This window comes from Anomaloglossus baeobatrachus, chromosome 1 (assembly GCF_048569485.1).
Source record: "Anomaloglossus baeobatrachus isolate aAnoBae1 chromosome 1, aAnoBae1.hap1, whole genome shotgun sequence".
Classification (NCBI taxonomy): domain Eukaryota; kingdom Metazoa; phylum Chordata; class Amphibia; order Anura; family Aromobatidae; genus Anomaloglossus; species Anomaloglossus baeobatrachus.
In genome coordinates, this window is record NC_134353.1 from 311900134 (window position 1) to 311920331 (window position 20198).

The 20198-nt window shown below is 42.3% G+C and overlaps 1 protein-coding gene across 1 annotated transcript in view; it reads left to right on the forward strand.

Moving 5' to 3' along the window:
- ADAMTS3 (ADAM metallopeptidase with thrombospondin type 1 motif 3) overlaps window positions 1–17375 on the forward strand; it is a 357250-nt gene extending 339875 nt beyond the window's left edge. Inside the window, exons 21-22 of the mRNA XM_075351241.1 lie at window positions 84–201; window positions 14826–17375. Coding sequence (XP_075207356.1) covers window positions 84–201; window positions 14826–15403 — 696 coding nt within the window. The 3' untranslated portion in view covers window positions 15404–17375. The remainder of the gene's footprint in view (window positions 1–83; window positions 202–14825) is intronic.
- The last annotated feature ends 2823 nt before the right edge of the window (window positions 17376–20198 follow it).

Genomic DNA, 20198 nt, shown 5'->3' on the forward strand with positions numbered 1-20198 from the left:
TGTTTGACAGACTGTAGTCTCTATAGTCCCGCAATTTTTAGTATTACAAGTATTACATTTTATGATGTTTTCTTCCAATGTAGTGCTCTGTGACGTGTGGTGAGGGGATAGAGGTCAGACAAGTCCTATGTCGTGTGGGTGACCAGTGCGATGGAGAAAAACCTGAATCTATAAGGGAATGCAAGCTAACACCTTGCCATGGTATGTATCACTAGTTATATAACATAATTTCCTTTTACAAGAACAAAGTTGTTTTTACAAGTTTAGCATGGCTAAAGAGCAAGCAAGACGAGCGGTTACAAAATATCTAGTTTATATAATTGAAAAGCCAGTGCCTGTATCACCATCCTAAACAGTTCAATTGACCTCTATTCAATCCTACAAAAGTATGAAGTAAAAAAAAAAGACTATTAGGCCAATGCATTCTTAAGGGTAGTCCTAAAATCGTATACTTATCAGTATTCCATAGCCCCATGCCTCGACGTGTTTCTCCAATTCTGGTTCATCAGGAGGCTGATCCTTCAATCTAGTGGCATGGATGAGTGACCGAAGACATGCTGCAAGATATGGCACTATGCGCTCCACAGTGTAAACCTGGTGGATTTCATTTATATCACTGTTTTGTTGTAGCACTGTACTTATTCTATCTTTTCTTCAGGGTTTTATAGGGTAAGGGTAGGGACAGTCATTGGTGAGTGGGGGCGCCATATCGTCCTATTAGAGTGCCGACTCCGCTGCTACGTAGTGCACAGAATGGAGAATTCCAGTATTTGTCACAGCAAGGAAAATGCTTGGGTTCCCCATTGACTTGCATTAGGCTCGTTATTCGTGATGAACACTGGAATAGTACTTTGGGATTCTTTACGAATATTCCGAACAGGAATAGTTACTATTCGCCCATCACTAAACCTAACGAACAAGCAAAACGCTAATTTGTCAGGAGATGAGATCTTTTATGCTTGCAAATAGACAATTGTTATCCATGACACATCACCCCATGTAAACACAGGATGTGCTGACAAAAAAATAATACCATATGGGAGCAGCGCTATCAATTTAGCGATCATTCTGTCCCTATCTTTGAATCTTGGCCTGTATACACAGTCCAATAAATTAATGACTTGTTATAATCGATCAGCGCTTGTTAATAGGTATTGACTAGCCAAAATTGTGTTGTCTGTATGCACCAATAGATTCTGACTCCAAATCGGATTTATTTACGTGGATTCAAGGGAATGGCTACATAAATCTCAGGTTAATTCCCTTTTTTTTAAACCGTAAAGTACTTGTGGAAGTAGAAACCTTTTATAGGGTGAAATAAATTAGATGAGTTAGAAAAGGCGCTTACATACACCTAACCCTTTATAGTGTCAGATGGTTATGGGATTCTTAAGATGAATCAGCATCCTCAAAACTAGGGCTAACAGAAGTGGAGGTATGTGTTATTCTGTCAGGTGTGGAGTTCCCCCATCATAGTGTCTTCCAGAGTCTGTTTCATTCCCAGACATAGGTACGACAATGATGCCAGCACAGTGTCATTTAGTGGGCCTTTATTGATCCTTATACACAGCCTACACTTATATCATACAGTGCCTACCCTTACAGCGCATTTTCTCTCAGGCCTTGGACTGTGTGTATTAGTTTTGACATGTGTGCTCCATTAACCCATGCAATAATTTTGGCATTTCCAACAGACATTTTCTTTATTTAGTTAGCAGTCCCAACCTTATAAGTGCCATCACTTTTTTTAATATTTTTGTTGATTCAGCGGTATGTGGGTTTTTTTTATGGGACAAGTAACCTAATAAAATCTTTTTGGGGGGATATTTATACAAAGTATTATTGTCATTTATGTAAAAGTATTTCATTTAGGATTCTTCATTTACTGTGAGTCTAATTGGGTGTAAAAAAGAGCGCAAGAAAGGCAATAAGAGTGTCTGTGTGTTTCCGCTACTCTCCGAGGAACAATATCCTTGTTAAGCTTTTTTTTATTACTTTACCAAGTCTGAATGCAGGTACGTAAGCCAGTCATAATTTTTTTATATTAAGACACACATGTATACACTTTTCTAGCTAGGTGCTGGGGACTCGGTGGTACCTGGAATGCTGATCTGACCTTCTATATAGCTGCTAAAAATATGAAGCATTAACCCATTATACTCCCATAATACTATAAGTTTAATGATTTTAATAAATAATGCTAGAATCACTGTTTGTTTCATTTTGCCTCTAACAAAAACATAAAAAAATTCTATCGACACATAATCCAAAATGGTATTAATGAAAATCTTAGCTTATTCTAAAAGACAGGGCATCTAAGGGGTTGGGATTGGAGTTTTCTCAAATTCTGGCTGTCATCACAGCAGCCAGATTCTGCTAAAAATCTGTGCGGGGTAAATAGCAAAGCCCCAGCCATTATTGCACCATAGTCATACATCAGATAGAGGGAACTGTTTCCTGAATCTCCACACTTTTTCGGTTTCCCAGACATTATGGCTATATTAGCATTAGTGATCAGTGTAGTGCTGCTGTCTGCTTCTGGATTTAAGGTGTGTGCCACGGAGAGTGAATGGAGCAAAGGGGCATTCAGTTGTCAGACCCACAGCAATCAGTAAGTCATCCCTATAAGGCTGGATTCACACGATTGTATGGCATCCGATGTGAGTACATCGGATGTGATATGCTAATGACCATCGGCTTCCGCTGTGCTGCGCACATGAGCCGAGTGTCATTATACTGTGATCCGATCCTGCGATCGAGATCACACATGAGAAGGGGGTGGGAGCTGCGGAGGAGAGGGAGGGATTAATCTCCCCATCTCCTCCATTGTCAGCTGATGCGATTGACGCACTGCACTCGGATGTCATCTGAGTGCAGTCCGATGTTTCTCTTCCACCTATGGACTTGTATAGGTGCGGGTAATATGTCTCTTGCTGAGAATTGCAGCATGCTGCGACTTTTCACTCATCCAGGATGTGGATGAGAAAAAAAGTGGTCCATCTGCTCTCCCTTATTGAATAACATTGGTCCAAGTCCAATGCTAGATTCTCTCATTGCACTTGTCCGAGTCATACGCTCGTGATTCCCAAATATTTTCACTTTGAGAACCACTTTAAACAAAGAGACAGGGTCGTGAGCTGTATCCCCCCGAGTAGTGACATCCAGCTCCCCCATTATCGGTGTAATGACAGCCAAAGCTTTGTTACAGAAATAATACTGCATCCAGGGGTCCCCACCTTATACCAACTGGGTAATTGTATATCAAGCAGTCCCACTAGCCGAGAGCCACATATCATGGATCCGCATGGAGCCACAGCTTGGAGATCCCTGCCCTCTGCTATGTATAGGGGACACCTTATAAACTTGGTGCAAACCATTTAACTCTGATACATAGTATACTGGAGACATCAACTTGCTGTATTAGAAGTAACCTCTAGATGGCAGTAAAGTTCCATTTTGTCTTATTCTTGATAATGCGTAGAATTTCCCGTCCTCTAAATAGCACAGAAAGAGCTTTCTTCTGTCTGGAAGTAATATTCCTTCACTGTACATCAGTCACTCCTAATGCCTTCAATAGTGCTGCAGTTTATAGAGGGCTGCTCATTACAGGAGTGCTGGACTGGCATTGTCTTCACCAGTGCAGTGACAATGTGGCTATATAGAATAACAGATCACATGGGAATGACAAAGGAGTAGGGAGCACTGGGGTCCGGTTAGTTATTGGAGCAGGAGTTACAGGGGCTCAGTGAGTGTATTATGAGTGTCCTATTTATTTACTTAGTTATTTTTTCAGTTTTCCTTCAGCAGTCTTTTTAGCCACTGGAAAATCCTTGACAATGTTTCTTTCCAATATTGAACTTTATGATTGTTTCTTATATTCAGGTTTCTGTTAAATTATCTACCACAAGAATTGACAGAATATTAATGAACACAATACTCCATTCATGCAGTACTTTAAAGGTTAAAAAGTGCCTCAAACATATTGGAGCAGATCTATTAAGGTGCGTTCACACTGGTGTATTAAAAAAGGGTCCCATTCTCATCCAGAAAAGTTGGGAATCTGTTTGGGATTCCATATGTCACGCGAGTGCTATGTGAGACTGCAATTTTTTTTCTTTTTTTGTTCCAAGCCTAGTATGTGTATGCAATACATTCATTCTACAATCATGTACAGGAACATTTACAGTGTCCTATGCTACAGAATGAAAAAAAACACATGCCCCTAGGATGGTCCATGAGGCATCCAATTTTTTTCTTGCACTCATAGGCTATGTGCACACTGAGCGTTTTTCGCGGTGTTTTTGCGCCTTTTTTGGGTGTGTTTTTGGGCTAAAAACTGCATGACTTTGCTTCCCCAGAAAAGTCTATGACTTTTCATTTTTGCTGTTCGCACACAACTTTTTTTTTTTAGCTGCGTTTTTGAGCTAAAAAAAAATGGACATGTCATTTCTTTCCTGCGTTTTACTGCGTTTTTCACCCGTGCAATGCATTGGAAAACGCAGCAAAATGCGGTAATCAAAAACGCAGCCAAAAACGGACCGAAATGCGGTAAAAATGCATGCGTTTTTTACCAGTGCATTTTGCCGCGGGTGATTTTTTTTTGCATTCTTGTGCGTTTTTTGCAGCCAAAAACGCAGAAAAACACAGTGTCAAAAAAACGCTGTGTGCGCACATAGCCATAGACTTCAACAGATGGGTCTCATTCGATTTACAAGTCCTCACATCATGCTGCGATTTTTTTTTCCCTCAAGCTGAATACAGCTGAGAAAAAAATCACAGATCTCACTGCTTCATTGAAAAACATTGGTCCAAATGTAATACCTGTTTTTTGTCTCATGGCACTCGTCAAAGTTATACACTAGTGTGAGCACACATTTATAACAGTCTTTAATAAAAATCAGTTAATCGTAATTGCATAGATATCACAAAGCAAACATGAAATTTAATAATCTTACAGTTCACTGCTTTTCAAGTACAATAAAATACTGTTAATGCATATGGCCTATACATGTTGTTATTTAAAGAGTAAGGCATATATCCAGATTTTCATTATTATATGTTGTATGCTAACAACTCCACTACTCAGTAATATAAACAAGGGAAAAACAGGAGTAATTACACATTTTAGAAGTTAGAAAAATAATTTTTATTACATGAATTGGCTAACAACCACAATAAAAGACATACATTAGACACATTAAAATTGAAGTGTGACAGTGTACAAAACACACATAGATGGGGAGGATTAAACTGGCTGAGTATCAAATGCTGATATTTATACAAATAGACATACAGTAGGGGCCCACATTGGCTTCTCCCCTTGCTATTACAAAATAACAGATTATGAAACAATAGAGTATAGTCTGCAGGGATGTGTACATATATATGTAAGCTGTGTGTGTTATATCATATTGTCACCAATTAATGGGTTAGCTCATAAAGTGCACCTGTGCATCCAACATAGCATACATATAAACCATAGACATATAAACCAGTTATAGGTAAAAGCACTCCACTCCTGGAATGAGTGTGGTAATACAAATTGCATACACACTGATAAGAGAAACACAGTTGTTTTTTGTGTTTTAACGCTTTCAGCATGCAGTCCTCAGCTTACATAGCAAAACCATGCTGACAGTTTCCCTTTAAAGAGTGATCTTAATATAAATCTCTATTGTTAAAGAATTATGTAATGTACTCTCTGTAATTACCCAATTAATTTATTATCCCCATCTATCTATCTCTCAAAAAGATTCTCTGAAGCAACTCCAGGGCAATTTATCCATTTCTCCCATTGTTTACCAAACTTGTTGGATGCAATTTTCTTTATACCTCATACACCTTCTTTTCTAAAAGTATGATAGCATTTAAATTATTAATCACTTCTTCAATTCTTTCAGAGGCTGTATTTCACATATTTACTGACTGGATCTCTTACATCCTTTCATAGTTTTTCCAGACCAGGATATGACCAGAAGATATATTGAATATCCGCATTTTGCTTTCCACTGTATAAATAGTGACCATTACTCCTCAAGTCCATAAGGAATAGTACTCTGGGTGTTCTGTTAGGTCTACGTAGTAATGTGTAAGGCCGCTTTCACACTGTGTTGTGATCTCCGTTCAGTGGTCCCGTCGGGGCTTCCGTCCAAACACCCGCAAAACGGATTTCGAATGCATGTGCTGGTGGGGCCTCTGACTGTAATGGTGCAGACGGAGTCACTGTGTGCACCATTTTCAGGCATTTACGCTTACTGGAGGCAGACACACAGATGCAGTCTACTACGTCTGGGTGTCCGCCTCCAGAAGTGTATACGCCCAAGAATGGTGCACGACAGAGCACACGATGACTCTATCTGCACCATTATAGTCAATGGCCCCGTCAGCGCATGCGTCCGAAACCAGTTTTGTGAGGGGTTTGGATGGAAGACCCCATGGGACCACTGAATGGAAGTCAGAATACAGTGTGAAAGGGGCCTATCTTTTTTTTGGATTTATAGAAACTTTATCTTGTGATTCTAATATAAAGTGAGTACAGAAAGTATTTAGACCACTTTAAATTTTACACTCTTGTTTCTTTGCAGCCATTTAGTAAATTCAAAACAGTTCATTTTTTTCTCATTAATGTACTCTACACATTTTTGCAAATTTATTAAACAAGCAAAACTGAAATATCACATGTTCATAAGTATTTAGACTCTTTGCTTAGACACTCATGTTTTAAGTCACATGCTATCCATTTCCTTGGGATCCTCCTTGAGATGGTGCTACTCTTTAATTGGAGTCCAGCTGTGTTTAATTAAACTGATAGGACTTGATTTGGAAAGGCACACACCTGTCTATATAAGACAGTGTATGTCAGACCAAATGAGAATCATGAGGTCAAATGAACTGCCCAAGGAGCTAAGACAATTCAAAGAGCAATGGAAAGCAGGTTGATATACCGCGCCAAACCACAGGAGTCAAGATGTTGTTAGTAAATCCCTTTTTCTTTATTTTCACAGGTCTACGCGTTTATATATATAGTATTCTCTGTACATTGTCCTGAGGAAGGGGACGGATATGTCCCTGAAACGCGTAGACCTGTGAAAATAAAGAAAAAGGGATTTACTAACAACATCTTGACTCCTGTGGTTTGGCGCGGTATATCAACCTGCTTTCCATTGCTGTTTGAATTGTCTCTTCACCGCGGGTCCGCTGCCTCCCACACCATTTCCTCGTGATTTATATGCTCAAAAGGGGTTGTGACTGGCACAACCGCACCAGGTGAGTGTACCAGCCAGCATTCACTCCCACGTGTTTTACCGGGTAAGACCCTATTTGCGCCTTATCTTTCCACAGCTATCTCATCCAAGGAGCTAAGAGACAGATATCTGGCAAAAATAATGTCTGCATTACTCAAAGCTCCTAAGAGCACAGTGGCCTCCATAATCCTTAAATAGAAGAAGTTTGGGACCACCAGAACTCTTCCTAGACCTGGCCGTCAAGCCAAACTGAGCAATCGTGCGAGAAGAGCTTGGTAGGAGGGGCTGAGCTTCAGAGATGCAATAGGGAGATGGGAGAAAGTTTCACAAAGACATCTATCAATGCAGCCCTCCATCAGTCAGGCCGTTATGGCAGAGTAGCCCAACGGAAGCTTCTCGAGCGCAAGACATATGAAAGCCCACATAGAGTTTGCAAAAAAAATATGGCGTCCCAGACTATGAGAAATAAAATTCTCTGGTCTGATGAGATGAAGATACAACTTTTTGGTGATAGTTCTAAGTGGTATGTGTGGAGAAAACCAGGCACTCCTCATCACCTGTCCAATACAATCCCAACAATGAAACATGTTGGTGGCAGCATCATGCTATGGGGGTGTTTTTCAGCTGCAGGAACGGGACGATGGGTGCAATTGAAGGAAAGATGAATGCGGTCAAGTACAGAGATATCCTGGAAGAAAACCTCTTCCAGAGTGCTCTGGACTTCATACTTGGCCAAAGGTTCACCTTCCAACAAGTCAATGACCTTAAACACACAGCTAAAATAACAAAAGAGTGGCTTCAGAACAACTCTGTGACCATTCTTGACTGGCCCAGCCAGAGCCCAGACCTAAACCCAATTGAGCATCTCTGGAGAGACCTAAAAATGGCTGTCCACCAACATTCACCATCCAACCTGACGGAACTGGAGAGTATATGCAAGGAAGAATGGCAGAGGATCCCCAAATCCAGGTGTGAAAAACTTGTTGCATCATTCCCAAGAATACTTATGGCTGTACTAGATCAAAAGGGTGCTTCTACTCAATACTGAGCAAAGGGTCTAAATACTTATGACCATGTGATATTTCAGTTTTTCTTGTTTAATAAATTTGAAAACATTTCTACATTTCTGTTTTCTTTTCTGTCAAGATGGGGTTCAGAGTGTACATTAATGAGAAAAAAATATGAGCTTTTTTGAATTTACCAAATGGCTGCAATGAAACAAAGAGTTAAAAATTTAAAAGGGTCTGAATACTTTCCATACCCACTGTATCTCCCCATTGCTTCTGAGAGATAGGACCCACATCTGTTTTCTTTCCCATTTTCTTTTAGTTGTCTCGATTATGTCCCCCCTAGACCGGGGTCACACTGGCGTATGGCATTTGATGCGACAGAATCTGATGTGATATGCTAATGACACTGCTCAAACTCTGCTGAGAGCATGAGCCTAGTGTCAGTCACTTGTATGGGTGCACGTGATTCGAGATACGCTGCCAATTGCAGAATGCAGCAATTTTTTTCTCATACTGAAAATTCATAAGAGAAAAAAAAGCACTGATCAGGACTGCTCCATTGTATAACAATGGAGCGAGTGCTGTCCAGTAAAACATCAGATAGCACTCATTTAAATTATACGGTGGTGGGAGCGAGCCTTTAGTTGCACAAACTTAAAGTCAGATTGTGGATATCCATGACCCTCATCATACAACTAAACAGTCTAATTTTAGATCATATAAATTTAGACTGGACAGATTTAAAACGTGCCAAATTTATCACAATGCTTCTTGATAAATTTGGGATGTCTCTAGGCTGTTCAGTATAAGCTTAGACTAGAGATATCAACTTATACTAGTGTTGAGAAATTTGGTGTGCACTTAGCTTAGTGAAGAGGTGCGGGTTGAACCGGGTAATGACCCGAACAGTCAATAGTAGAGAAATCAACCACAGTCAAGTTCAGAATTTATTATTATTATTTATTAATACAGTAGAAGAAAATGGTGCTGGGTATAGGGACTTATTCGAATGGTAACGCAATGTTTCTCACTGTTGAAAATTGACAAATCATATAATAAATGGGGTGTACAATAAATAGTGAACAAAATGCAAATAACAAATACAAAATACAGAAAATGCGCACATTAAATCACAAACAATAAATAATATGTAAGTTACATAAAAAAATCATGAGAGTATAACTGGAGGTTATGTAACCACTTCAAATAAAGATAATAATGGAGGCACTAAATGGCAATTAAATATTAAGGTGAATACCAAATAATAGCAAAATGAAGGATAAAGGATGTATATAGCGTAGGAGAGGGGAAAATATGTGGGAAGAGCATATGACTATAAACGCATGCATAGCAACATGTTTGTGTATATAGTATTGCCACAAGTTCCTATGTAGAAAAAACTGTAACAAAATGTTCAAGCATATCAATGTATATTAGCAGACATGAGCACTGGTTATGGGAAGTTACCTCAGTCCATAGAGAAGGAGGAATGGGGTGGTAGCTGTGTGCGTTTAGTAGCGTCTGTGTGAAGCAGGAGAGTAATTAAAAGGCTATATGCCGGCAAGAAAAGGGACATCCCTTACTAGGAAAACTTCAATGTAGAAATACCCACCATATCATAGCGGGTATGTTGGTATGTTATGCATACTAAGAATGCATGATGGCGAGGGCATGGCAGCCGTCTACGTCATTGTGGACATGTGTGTGTGCCGCCCCCACGCCAGCAGCCGTGCTGCTCGGATCCGGATCTTCGGTATGGCTCAAGGGACCCTACCGGACCCGGGGGTCACGCGGACACTTCGAATAAAAAGGGGGCGTATTTGTATGGGTGTCGTTGAAAACTGTCTGTGACGCCACCCACGGTGTGTGGTGAGATGTAGCACCACCGCTGCTGTGATGGGACTCCCGGGGGCGATGGACTGGCAGCTGGATGGTAACCCCTCCGTGGGCAGAGATGGATGCCCCAGGGCCCAATGTCTCTGTGCATGGGATGATAACGGCAGGGGCCGGCGCACCCGGTCAGACCGGGGATGTTACTCACAGTTGAATAAATCACACAAGTCCTTTGGTTAACCAAGGGGATGGTGGCTGGTTGCCGCAGACGGGTGTATCTGGTCCCACACCCGAGCCGGTGGTCAATGCCCCTTTCCTCTGCACTTTGTGTTTTCTTTGGTGGACTTCCCGGTGTGTAACGCAGGAGTCCACTCCCGGTCCTTTGGTTGGGAGCCGTGCCCGTCAGACGCTGACCCGTGGGATCTACCGGGCCCTGGCGGATGCCCTATCCCTCTCTGTGGGTGGTTGTCTAGTTTTCGGGACTTAGGTTGGGACAGGACCTAAAATCCTGCCCTTAATTGGTTAATTTTCTAGGCCGTTGGTGCCGGTCCTGGCTTCAGGGTCCAATTACCCCCTTTGTGCACGGTTTCTGGGTCGGTTCTCCTGTGTCGGTACCGGCGGGCTACAACCCTGCCCCGGGATCTCCGGCAGCCATCTCCCCGTCTCCTGCTGGCACTGACCACTGTCTGCCACCTAGCCGATGTGTCAGGGCTCCGACCCTGACACCTGTCAGCTTCACCTCCAGACTCCTCACTCCTCCAACTCCAAACTCAACTCTGTTTTCCCGCCCCGGGCTCTCCAGACCCCTAGGTGGGCGTTTTCTTTCCACCTGGTCCTGCCCACTGGTGTGTCTGTCCTTCCCTGAGGGGGTGACTAGGATTTTGTCGGCTGGTTTATCCCTTTGTGGGAGCGGTGTTATGCGGGGGCCTACTCTGTGTGACTACCTGGTTTTGCCAGGGCATCACATGTGCAAGGCCGTCCCATGGCAGGGAGCATAGAAGCCTGTGGTGTCATAGCAAAGATGTATGAGGGGGCCACATCATAGCAGGGCTTGGGCATCGGCCACGTCACGGAAGAAGCAGGCTATAGCGGCTCTGTCTAGGTCTTAGTGTAACTGGGCTGGCCATGTCATGGCAGGAGTGTAGCTGTAGGATAAACATGTCCAGCACATATAGAGGATGCAGTACTTAAATAGCATAGCAGGTACAGCAGATATGGCATATATCATATAAAAACTCGTTGATTACCAATATAGATAGGATCTGAGCAAGGGGAGGAAATAAGAGAGGGGAAGGGGAAAAGCCAGAGCACTTACCAAAGGGGATGATGATTGGTCAGTCGGTCTGAAAGTACAAACATAAATCAATATTTCATACAGTCAGGTCCATAACATGCAAAATAAATAAACGAGGATCACCAGGTAGATGTTACATTGAGAGAGGTTGCATAACATCGTGTATCAATATGCTAACAGGTCAATTTCCCTATTTAAACCCTTTGGGGCCAGTGTTTGTAGTGTGTATATCCTTTTTGCCTCTATTTTCTTGAGTAGTTTAATGTGGTTCCTGCTACATCTAGGTTTGAGGAGATGCTCTAACACCTGAAAACAAAACTAGGATTCAATGTATTTGGCAGGTGAAATATTATGGGGTAGTGATAGCCAAATTCTAACAGTCAATTTGTGACTGGCAATTCTATCTCTGAGGTGCTGAGTGGTTTCTCCCACATAGAGAAGGCTGCATGGGCATTTGATAATATACACTACAAAACTGGTATCCCAAGTATAAAAGCATTTTATAGGGTATATTCTCACTGTGTGTGAATGTATGATGGCACTGGACTTCCATTAGAACACGCTGCATAACCAAGGCAGGGAAATGTGCCTGTCTTCTTCGTAGCCAAGAAATTTTGTAGGGGTAGTCTAGATAAGCTGCTAATGTCAGCCTTGACAAGATAGTCCTTGAGTTCTTGGGTCTTCTTGTGCAAAGTACCGATGTTTAGAAGGCCTCAGTATTAGGTATGCCTCTGCCATGACCCAGCTGACGCCGAAACCCTGCTATAATGTGAGCCCTCATACTGTACATCTTTGCTATGGCACTGCCGGCTTCCACGCCCCCTGCTATGAGACGAACCTGCACACACCTCCGCAATGACTCAGATAGATGGCCAGGACGCCCCCTCCATCATGCAGTCATAGTATGCATAACACAACAACACCCCCCCATGACGCAGTGATTATTTCTTTATTGAAATTTCTTTTCTATTGCCATTATGCGTCTCAATTGTTGTCTTTGATTGAGGTGATTACATAACCTCCAGTTATTCTCTCGGTTTTTTTTTTTTGTAACTTAAATGTTATTTCTTGTTTATGATTTCATGTATGCATTTTCTGTATTTTGTATTTTATTATTTTTATTTGCATTTTGTTCATTATTATTTTACAGCACATTTATTATATCGTTTGTCACTTTTCCCCAGTGACTCCTGGAAAAAGACCTGGTATGGTTAAAATGTCACATTACCAGTTGCATAAGTCCCTATACCCAGCACCAGTTTCTTCTACTGTATTGACAAAGACTTCAGCATTAGTGATGAGCGAGCATTATCATGCTTGGATGCCTGATACTCTTAATGAGCAGTTGCTGTTCAGATGGGTGCGACTCGAGTACCCAAGTATAATGGAAGTCAATGGGGAACTTGAGCATTTTTCCTAGCATGGTAGTGCTCACTAATCACTATTGAGCATCAAAAAAATCTGAACCTGAGTGCGGTTGATTACTCTATTGTTGACTGTTTGGGTCCTTACCCAGTTCAACCTGCACCTCCTCACTACTCTGAGTGCACACCGAATTTCTAAAAATACTAGTATAATTTACAACATCTATTAGTTGGCCTACTTTGTGCTAGAAATTTGCAACAAAATTTAGTGCATTTTTTTGGGAAACATTGTCATGTATTAGGTCACACCCCTTTTCACAAAGCCACTCTGCCATGTCTAAAGAGCTACAAAATGTCCAAAATGCATAATAAATGTGCAAGGCATGTCAGATAGTTTTTTGGATGTATCACTGATTATGTTATTCATATTATACTTGGTGCACTTAGGGCTTAATTGATCATTTGTGTTCTTTTTAAGTCACTTTTCTTTTCTCATCTTGTGCTATTCGCTGACATGTTTTTTGTGTCAAAACTGCGCATAAACTTCATGAATTTTGAGCAAAGTCAAAAATAATATTTTTCTCTGTCTTTAATCATCTTTGTTTTTTTAAATGTTGCAAAAATTATTCAAGAAATATCTGGAGTATATAATATCACTTCAGAGGGGACTACAGTACAATTGCAACAAATTTTGCGATCCTTCAAGAGTCGCAAACGATGACTCACACAAAATCATCTGGCAACTGTAAACCAGGCTCACCACGGTGTGAGCAAAATACCCTTCTTCTATGCCTTTTGAATTCCAAATTAATAAGATTTGTTTTACGAGCGCACGAGAAATCAATACAGCACACACACTTTGTGGTGTACTGAAAGTTTCTGCTATATTACATCATGTGACCAGTTTATATATATATATATAACAAAGAAATAATTCCTCCGAGCTATGCACCAATAAGAACAATAGAGTCGTGAACAGGAATGTGAAACTTTCCCACCTATCAGTGCTAGCTGAACCCTATGACATCATTAGCTATAATACAAGATAGACATTTTAGGAACAAAATGGTTTCTATTCTCTCACAAAGGTGTACATAAAAATACAGTTGGGCACATATATGATAGACTTAAATAAATTCACCAATGAGAAGGTAAAGTTGGTGAAAGTAAAAATGACATAAAACATTAAGAATTCGACAAAAAACAGCAAATGCAGTAATAAACTGGACCATAGTCCTCTGTTGTACTTTTTGGTGGGCTCACAAAGAAATATACCAATGTTCTAAACAGGGCTTTACACGGTAGCGATATCGCTAGCAATTTCCAGCGATAGCGAGCGTGTAAGTACCCGCCCCCATCGCGTATGCGATTATTTGTGATCGCTGCCGTAGCGAACATTATCGCTACTCAGCGTCACACATACTTACCTGGTCGGCGGCGTCGCTGTGACTGCCGAACAATCCCTCCTTCAAGGGGGAGGGACGTTCGGCATCACAGCGACGTCACCGCAACGTCACACAGCGGCCGGCCAATCAAAGTGGAGGGGCGGAGCTGAGCGTGATGTAAACATCCCGCCCACCTCTTCCTTCCGCATTGGGGCCGGCGGCAGGTAAGGAGACGTTCCTCGCTCATGCGGTGTCACACATAGCGATGTGTGCTGCCGTATGAGCGATGAATCATAACGCTAAACAACCCTTACCGATTTTTGAGTTTGGGACGACCTCTCCATGGTGAACGATTTTCACCATTTTTGAGGTCGCCTAAGGTCGCTGGTAAGTGTTACACGCTGCGATATTGTTAATGACGCCGGATGTGCGTCACTAACAATGTGACCCCGACGATCAAATATTAACGATATCGTAGCGTGTAAAGCCCCCTTAAGTCTTCCAGATCTATTAACTCTCTTCCATAGACTCCCTATTCTAGCTAATAGATGAAAGTCCTGTACTCGGGAACTCCCAATGTTAGCCCTTAGTTTCATACCTTATGATATGAATTTTCTTTTTAGACAAACATCTAATTTAGCTAAGTCCACCGTTTAAGGCCCATGTCGCTGATTGTTGTCTTTTCTGCCTTTCAGATGAACCATGTCTAGGAGACAAGTCTATATTCTGTCAAATGGAAGTGCTTGCACGGTACTGCTCAATACCTGGATACAACAAACTTTGCTGTGAATCCTGTAGTAAACACAGCACTCAGTCACCTCCATTCCTCACTGAAGCAGCTGAGACTGAAGATGAACTCACCTATGATCCCAGCCTGTCAAGGGCTGTAATGATGCCTGCATCTTTAGCACCTGGTACTGAGGACGTTGATTCTGAAACAAGAAGTATTTTGAGCATTCTTTCCTCCATTGAAAATAACGCAGATCTTGGTATTGTGTCGCCACAAGGAAATAAACCAAAGGCATCAGATTCTACATTGAGAAGATCCCACCTAGCACCAAGTAAAACTCTTAAGCTTCCAGCTGTTCCCCCACCGCCAACAACGCGCAGCAGTAACATCCATGGGCATAAATCTCCTCCAGTAGCAGCCATGCCATTGGCAGCTACTAACATCCATTCCACTGGCACTCATTCTTCAGTACGAAACTCAAGGAAAAATGAAAGGTCTTCTGAGAGAAGACGTTCTTTGCAACCTTCCTCAATAGAAAGATGAAGTATTAAGGGACTGGAACAAAGGGACACATTAGTGAATTCTGCTTTACAAAACAAGTGCAAAGTGCTGGTTCACTTCTTCACTCATTTAGTATTCCAACCATTTGCTTTCTGTTTAACTTGAAGATATTGAAGGAAAGCACCAAAGATTCCAATCCAAGAGAAGATATGCCGAATGTTACCAGCCATTGTGAACTTTGCTCAGTGGTTCCATAAACCAGATTTGCACATTAGTTTTTGTGTTCTTTTCCAGAGACTATTTTCCCACCTTCACTGAGTATGTTATTCGGATATAACAAACAGAACTATCGTTTTGGTGTTCATTCTTTGCAACGTCAGTATTATGTTTTCAGTGACTTGTTTTCTCTACGTTATGTTTACTGGTTTTCTGTTTTTGGGTGCTAATATTTGCCTGTCGTTACAAACTGCCTTATTACATTCCATGACTTCAATCTGAAATTGGCAATTTCCTGCTCCAGTGGTTTACATGACTTGCTGGTCTGATCGCAGCATTGTCCATCACCCTAAAGGGCCATGTGGATCCTGTTAGAAAATCAGATATACCTGCAAGGCGCAGCATGTCTTTGTAACCACTTTGCTTGTTATCTGCAGAAACATTTTATTTATACTAAACTGGAATGAAAAGGAAGGGAATGGAAAAGGACACTCTCATTAGTGAAGAAAAATTAGTAGAGACGAATTTCCTGAGTGGGAAGAACAAGATGTTCCTGGGATGACAGATTGTATACCATTTGTGTGGCATGCTGGGTGTCCGTCAATACAGTAGAGGATAGAAGTAACTAACGTTGACCCTCCTCTTTAATTAGAGGATATTATGACAAGTAGCCGTTACTAATTGGATGACAAGGCTGAGTGACATTTTTTCAAATGGACAGGTCTTCAGCCGAAAGTAGACGCATAGTGAAGGATCAGTTATTGGAAGACAGTACTGAAAATAGATTTACATTACTCACAATAGCAAGCCAGGACTGGAGAGAGATATTTATTTGTACATGTCACCTCACCTTACACAACCACAATGCATCTGACTGCAATAATTCACTCGCCAATGGTTTCCAGGATCATCTTTTCACCAAGAAGCCAGTGTCACTCTCTCATGTAGCTGTAAAGTACTTGTATATAGGATATAAAGTGAAGATATTTATTAAAAGTGGATGTTCTCGATAGACTTTATTTACTGCATATTTTTAAATATAGCAAGTGGCATCTTCCTGCCTATAAGAAAAAGAGTTATTGGGTTGGTGGTTTGCAGGATGGTCGTTAATAGGTTATAAGCTAAATGTAAACTACTGCATAAAAAATTAAATTCACTTCCATTTGTTAGGCCACAATCCCGTTTCACGACTAAATTTCTCTCACTATATTAACATTTGACGTACAATTTGTGATACATAGAATTTGACTTACAATTTTTGGTTTGCAAAAATTGTCCACAATGAAACCAAAGAACGTTACACTTAAGATGTGTATAAATAGGCTTAGAAATTTTCTAAAGAATTAAAAACGTAAGGAACAAAAACATTGCAATGAAACGATCATGTAACCAGTTTGTAGACTGAAGTTGTCTAACTGAACAAGTGGGCCTTCCCATGTGCATAGTTTTTAGTCATTGTAAGCTAACCCTCTAGTGCATTGACTCGATGCCTCAAAAGGATCATGAAGTCTTCTCAAGAAACCTTTGAAAGGCCAACATAAAGTAGTTTTTATTTAGCATTTATTCAGACAACCCCTGAACCACAAACAGATACAAATTATGTTTATTTTTCCCAAAATTCAATCCCATTGTCAGAATGTTCCTTCATATTATTGTCTGGGTGTAGATATTCATTATGCTGTATGTCGCTTTTGTTTATCTTGTCTTTCTTACAAAGCTCTTTTGAGACTTTTTTTTAAGTGTACACTACTGATGCTGTTTGTTGTATTGGGGAGCACTTCGCAATAAAAAGCTTTTAACATACTATATACATTTTGTATTTTATATGGCTCCTTATTGTGTAACTAAGCAGATTGTGATGCTTCAAGCAGTGGATTCAGCATTTATTCTTTACTCATATTATTGCTGGTAAATTAAACTCATAAGGTATAATATACATCTACATCTCATACATGTAGGAATGTTTCAGTATTAAAGTAATGTTGCACTAAAACTGGGGGCAAGCCATCTTCAATCTTATTGTCTTAGGGGCACTTTGCACACTGCGATATCGCAGGTGCGATGTCGGTGGGGTCAAATTGAAAGTGACGCACATCCGGCATCGCATGCGACATCGCAGTGTGTAAAGCCTGGATGATACGATTAACGAGCGCAAAAGTGTCGTAATCGTATCATCGCTGCAGCGTCGGCGTAATCCATAATTACGCTGACGCAATGGTCCGATGTTGTTCCTCGCTCCTGCGGCAGCACACATCGCTGTGTGTGAAGCCGCAGGAGCGAGGAACATCTCCTACCGGCGTCACTGCGGCTTCCGTAGGATATGCGGAAGGAAGGAGGTGGGCAGGATGTTTACATCCTGCTCATCTCCGCCCCTCCGCTCCGATTGGCCGCCTGCCGTGTGACGTCGCAGTGACGCCGCACGACCCGCCCCCTTAACAAGGAGGCGGGTCGCCGGCCACAGGGACGTCGCACGGCAGGTGAGTGTGTGTGTGAAGCTGGCGTAGCGATAACTTTCGCTACGCCAACTATCACCACATATCGCTGCTGCGACGGGGGCGGGGACTATCGCACTCGGCATCGCAGCATCGGCCTGCGATGTCGTAGTGTGCAAAGCCCGCCTTAGGGCGACGTCACACGCTACGATATATCGGGCAATATGTCGTCGGGATCACGGATTCCGTGACGCACATCCGGCATCGTTAGAGATATTGTAGCGTGTGACAGCTACGAACGTCTGTGAACGAGCGAAAATACTCACCTTATCGTTGCTCGTTGACACGTCGTTCATTTTCATAAAGTCGTTCCTCCTTCTGCGCGCCGGTTGTTCGTCATTCCCGAGGCAGCACACATCGCTCCGTTTGACACCCCGGGAACGATGAACACAGCTTACCTGCGTCCCGCCGGCAATGCGGTAGGAAGGAGGTGGGCGGGATGTTATGTCCCGCTCATCTCCGCCCCTCCGCTTCTATTGGGCGGCCGCTGTGTGACGTTGCTGTGACGCCGAACGTCCCTCCCCCTTCAAGAAGAGGATGTTAGCCACCCACAGTGAGGTCGTTCGGGAGGTAAGTACGTGTGACAGGGGTAAACGACTTTGTGCGCCACGGGCAACAAATTGCCCGTGACGCACAAACAATGGGGGCAGGTGCGATCGCTCATGCGATCGCACGATATATCGTCCCGTGTGAAGCCGGCCTTACCTTGGTTCTGATGAAACCATCCCCTCAATTCTAGAGCCCATCACTTTTCCTTCAATCCAGTGAGACCGGCTGCATTTTAACCAACAAAAAATCCTTTATTTTAAATAAAAAATACACGACCCTCTTTCACTACATCCAGAGGTGCAGTGGTGGACAATCTGACCACTGCAGATTCTGGGAAACAATTATACCAGTGTCTAGCCTGGCTGTGAAAAGGCTACTCATCGCTGAGTTAACCAGAAGTCACAGCTTGGTTCCCATGGTGTCAAGTGCGACCGCCGGTAAGTCCGCTGACAGATTTCGGAATATGTAAACACAGCAGTCCGGCAATCTGGCAGTCAGGTCAATGGAGTTCACTCTGGGAGCTCCCTGCTTCCATCAGTAAAAGTTGAACTTGTTACTGGACTGCTGTGAAGCCGTGTCCCGCAATCTGACAGCGAGTTCAGCTGAGTTCACTGAGGGCAGCGGAGAGCCCCCCATTGTGAACTCATGTCCTGACTCCAGATTGTCGGACTGCTGTATCGCCGTTTCCCGCAATCTGGCAATCCGGCAGTGAGGTCACTGTAGCTCACACTGGGGGCTCCCCGCTGCCCTCAGTGAACTCAGTTGAACCTGGTGCCGGGTTCCCAGACTGTCAGATTGAGGGAGACAGCCACACGGTAGTCCGGCAATCTAGCAACGGGTTCAACTTTCTCTTAGGGCAACGGGTAGCCTCTAGTGTGAATTCCGGTAATCTGACTGCCGGATTGCCAGACTGCTGTGTCACCGTGTTCCACAATCTGGTAGGCAATCTGGCAGAGTTTTACCGGTGGTGACAGTTGATACCTCACAGTGGGCTCCCCACAGCTGTCTGTGTTACCCGGAGGCTGTAGTGAACGGTCGCATTGTCCACCACTGTAGACTTAAGATGTAGCAGAGCCGGGATCATAATGGGATGTCGTGTTGATTACATCAGACTTGCAGGGATTTTTTTGGTTGGTTAATAAAGGGGTGAACAAGGGTGTGTGTTTTTGTTTTTTTCAAATAAAAGATTTTTTGGTGTTGTTTGTTGTATTTATTTCTTTTGACTTACATATTAGTAATAGGGTTGTCTTATAGACCACTCCCCATTACTAACCTAGGGCTTGATGGCAGCTGTGATTTTTGAAAAATCACCTGTATTATCAACTCCATATATTACCCCAATTGCCACCGCACCAGGGCAATTGGGAAATGCTGAGGTAAGCACCAGAATTGGCACATCTTATGGATGTGCAACTTTTAGGGCGGCTCCAGGCTAGTATTTTTAGGCTGAGAGGGGCCAATAACCATGGTTTTTCTTACCCTGACAATGCCAGCCCGCAAATGTCAGCTTTACTGTGACTGGTTATAAAAAATGGGTGGGAGTCTTTTTTTTCATTATTGGTATCAATAATTAAAAAAGA